This window comes from Carcharodon carcharias, chromosome 19 (genome assembly GCF_017639515.1).
Source record: "Carcharodon carcharias isolate sCarCar2 chromosome 19, sCarCar2.pri, whole genome shotgun sequence".
NCBI classification, from domain to species: domain Eukaryota; kingdom Metazoa; phylum Chordata; class Chondrichthyes; order Lamniformes; family Lamnidae; genus Carcharodon; species Carcharodon carcharias.
In genome coordinates, this window is record NC_054485.1 from 42,680,225 (window position 1) to 42,683,172 (window position 2,948).

Below are 2,948 nucleotides of genomic sequence, written 5' to 3' on the forward strand. Positions count from 1 at the left end.
CCTGACTCCAGACTCCCTAGAACATGTCCACCATCTACAAGGCACAGGTCAAGAGTGTGATGAAATACTCTCCACTTCCCTGGATGAATGTAGCTCCAACAACACTCAAGAAGCCTGACACCATCCAGGATAAGGCAACCCACTTGATTGGCATCCCACCCACAAACATTCGCTCCCTCCACCACTGATGCACAGTGGCGACAGTGTGTACCATGTACAAGATGCACTGCAGGAACTCACCAAGAGTGTCACAGGAATCAGTGCTGGGGCCTCGGCTATTTTTAATCTATATTAAAGACTGAGATGAGGAGACTGAGCATTTGCTGATGACACAACATTTGTTGTGAATATAAGTTGTAAAAGATTCCAAAGAAATATAGACAGGTTAAGTGTGTGTGCAACAAGATGGCAGATAGAGTATAATGGAGGAAAGCATGTGGCTATTCACTTTGGTAGTAAAAAAGACAAGCAGAATATGATTTAAAAGGAGTGAACCTTTAAAAGAGACTTTGGTGTACTTGTATAAGAAACATCAAGTTAGCAGCTAGGTACAGCAAGCAATTAGGAAGAATGTTGGCCTTTATGGCAAGTGCATTGAAGTACAAGAATAAGGAAGTCTTGCTACAATTGTACCAGGCTTTGGTGAGACTACACCTGGAGTACTGTGTGCAGTTTTTGTCTCCATACCTAAGAAAGGAGATATTTGCCTTTGTGGAAATGCATTGAAGGTTCACTAGAGTAGTTCCTGGATTAAAGGCTTGTCCTATGATGAGGGACTGAGTAAATTGGGTATATATTATCTGAAGTTTAGAAGAATGAGAGGTGATCTCCTTGAAACATACAAGATTCTGAAGGGGCTTGACAGGGAGATACTGAGAGCTTGTTACCCTTGACTGGGGAATCTAGAACACAGGGACACAGCCTCAAGATAAGTGACCATTCATTTGGGACTGAGGTGAGGAGAAATTTCTTTGCTCAAAGCATTGCCAATGTTTTGGATTGTGTACCCTAGGAGATGTGGATGCTCCATCTGTTAGGGTTAGAGTTAGTCAAGACTAAGACCGATAGATTTTTGAACTCTCAGGGAGTCCAGGGATATGGGGAATGGTTGGGAAAGTGGAGTTGCGGTAGAAGATCTGCCATGATCTTAATGAATGACGGAGCAGGCTTGGGGGGTCAAATGGTCTACTCCTGATCCTAGTTTTTATGTTCTTATGTTTCTCATTGAACATATGTTCTCATTTAGCTGCTGCCATATTATGCCATTTCCTTTCCCACATTGATGGACTACAGTGATGAATGGAATTACAACTGGAAGTCTGTCCAACAGCTCAATTAACTTGGTGAACAGTTATATTGTTTAGTGTCTCGATCAATGCAGGATATGACCCTGTGGAAGTCCTGATATGCTGACATGCCTGGGAATTGCCTGGGATATGTCAACTTCCTATGGGCAATTCCCTCGTTCCCCAGGACCCCCTGTGAATGTCGCTGATTCTGAGCTAGAATCGGAGGCTTTGGACAATTCCGTGGTACGTAACATAGGTAGGCACTTAGGAAATGTTAAACAGAAAAAACTAGTCTAACTCCTGGGTAACTCCAGAACTGACACCCAAATCACTCATGGTGACTTTCTGACTAACCCCCACGACTCCCCACTACTCTCTGCAATGACCCAATTACGCGCCTGCCACCTGATGCACCTGCCACTCTACCCACCTGCCATCTCACTCACCTGCCACCTTACCCACCTGCCACCTCACCCACCTATCACTCTACCCACCTGCCACCCTACCCACTTGCATCTCATCCACCTGCCAGCCTACCCACCTGCTACCTGACCCACCTGCCCCATCAGCCACATCACCCACCTGGCACCCTACCCTCCTACTACCCTACCAACCTGCCATCACACCACATGCCACCCTTTCCTCCTGCCACCTGACCCACCTGCGACCTCACCCACCCTACTCACTTACACACTTACAGCACCCACCCTATCCATTTACCACACCCACCTTACCATCCCACCTATTCACTTATTCATCCACAAGAGGAGATGGGCGTGTTGTCGCTGTTTTCACTTGAACCAGGGCACCTTTTCTGGAACCATCATGCAGCTGTTTCTACATGCTCAAAGCACCCACACTCTTGATGTGACTGGGAAAGAGGCTGTTGGGGAATTTAAGGCCCATGTTGAATCCCTGGAACGAGTCTCTGCTGTTGACCCAGTGATCCTTTTGACTGGCACACTCTTAGATGATGATGCCATCATAGGTCAATGTGGTATCAGTGAGCACTGCACTCTAGAAGTAGCTGCTCGATTATTGGGTGGCAACTCTCATGGATCCCTTGCTGGAGCCGGGAAAGTCAAAGGTCAGACACCAAAGGTTGCAAAGCAAAAGAGGAAAAAGACTGACCGTGCAAAGAGACACATGCAGTACAATTGCTGTTTTGTAAATGTTGTGCCACACTTTGGCAAGAGGAAGGGACCAAATTCCAATCCCTAAATTTTGCTTTGAGTTTTTTTTGTCATCAGAAACCGACTATTTGATTCAATAATGAATTGAGGTCTATGCTTCACTCTCTCTTATAGGCATGGCTCACTGTACTGGAACTTTCAGATATCAAGTAATTGGCTTACATTGTATTAGTCATTTAAAATCTTTAATATGACTAATGCAAATACTTAACATTTGAGTTGTCAAAAAAAACATTCAAACCGGACCTCTAGACTTATCATACGGCAATTAGTGCCTGTCTTCTGCCTGACTCTATTGCGCTCCGACAATGCTTGCTGCTCCTCAGAAGAACTGAGCTGTAAACTTGAAACTGGGCCACTGCCTCTCCGAAGCTTAGTCAAACAATCCATTGAGTGAATATCTTGTCTCTTGCGCTGTCATTTCAAGTCTCTTCCTGACCCTGTCGAACAGCATCAATCTGAGGCC

At 45.3% G+C, this 2,948-nt stretch overlaps 1 protein-coding gene across 1 annotated transcript; it reads left to right on the plus strand.

Moving 5' to 3' along the window:
• The first annotated feature begins 2,114 nt into the window (after window positions 1-2,114).
• On the plus strand, window positions 2,115-2,510 carry LOC121291181 (ubiquitin-like protein FUBI). The gene has a single exon (XM_041212272.1). It carries the CDS (start codon window positions 2,115-2,117, stop codon window positions 2,508-2,510), a length of 396 nt encoding a protein of 131 aa, XP_041068206.1.
• Window positions 2,511-2,948: the final 438 nt, after the last annotated feature.

Bases quoted from the DNA above. Each gene is read 5' to 3' on its own strand.
- LOC121291181 (XM_041212272.1), top strand. From the start codon at position 2,115: ATGCAGCTGTTTCTACATGCTCAAAGCACCCACACTCTTGATGTGACT.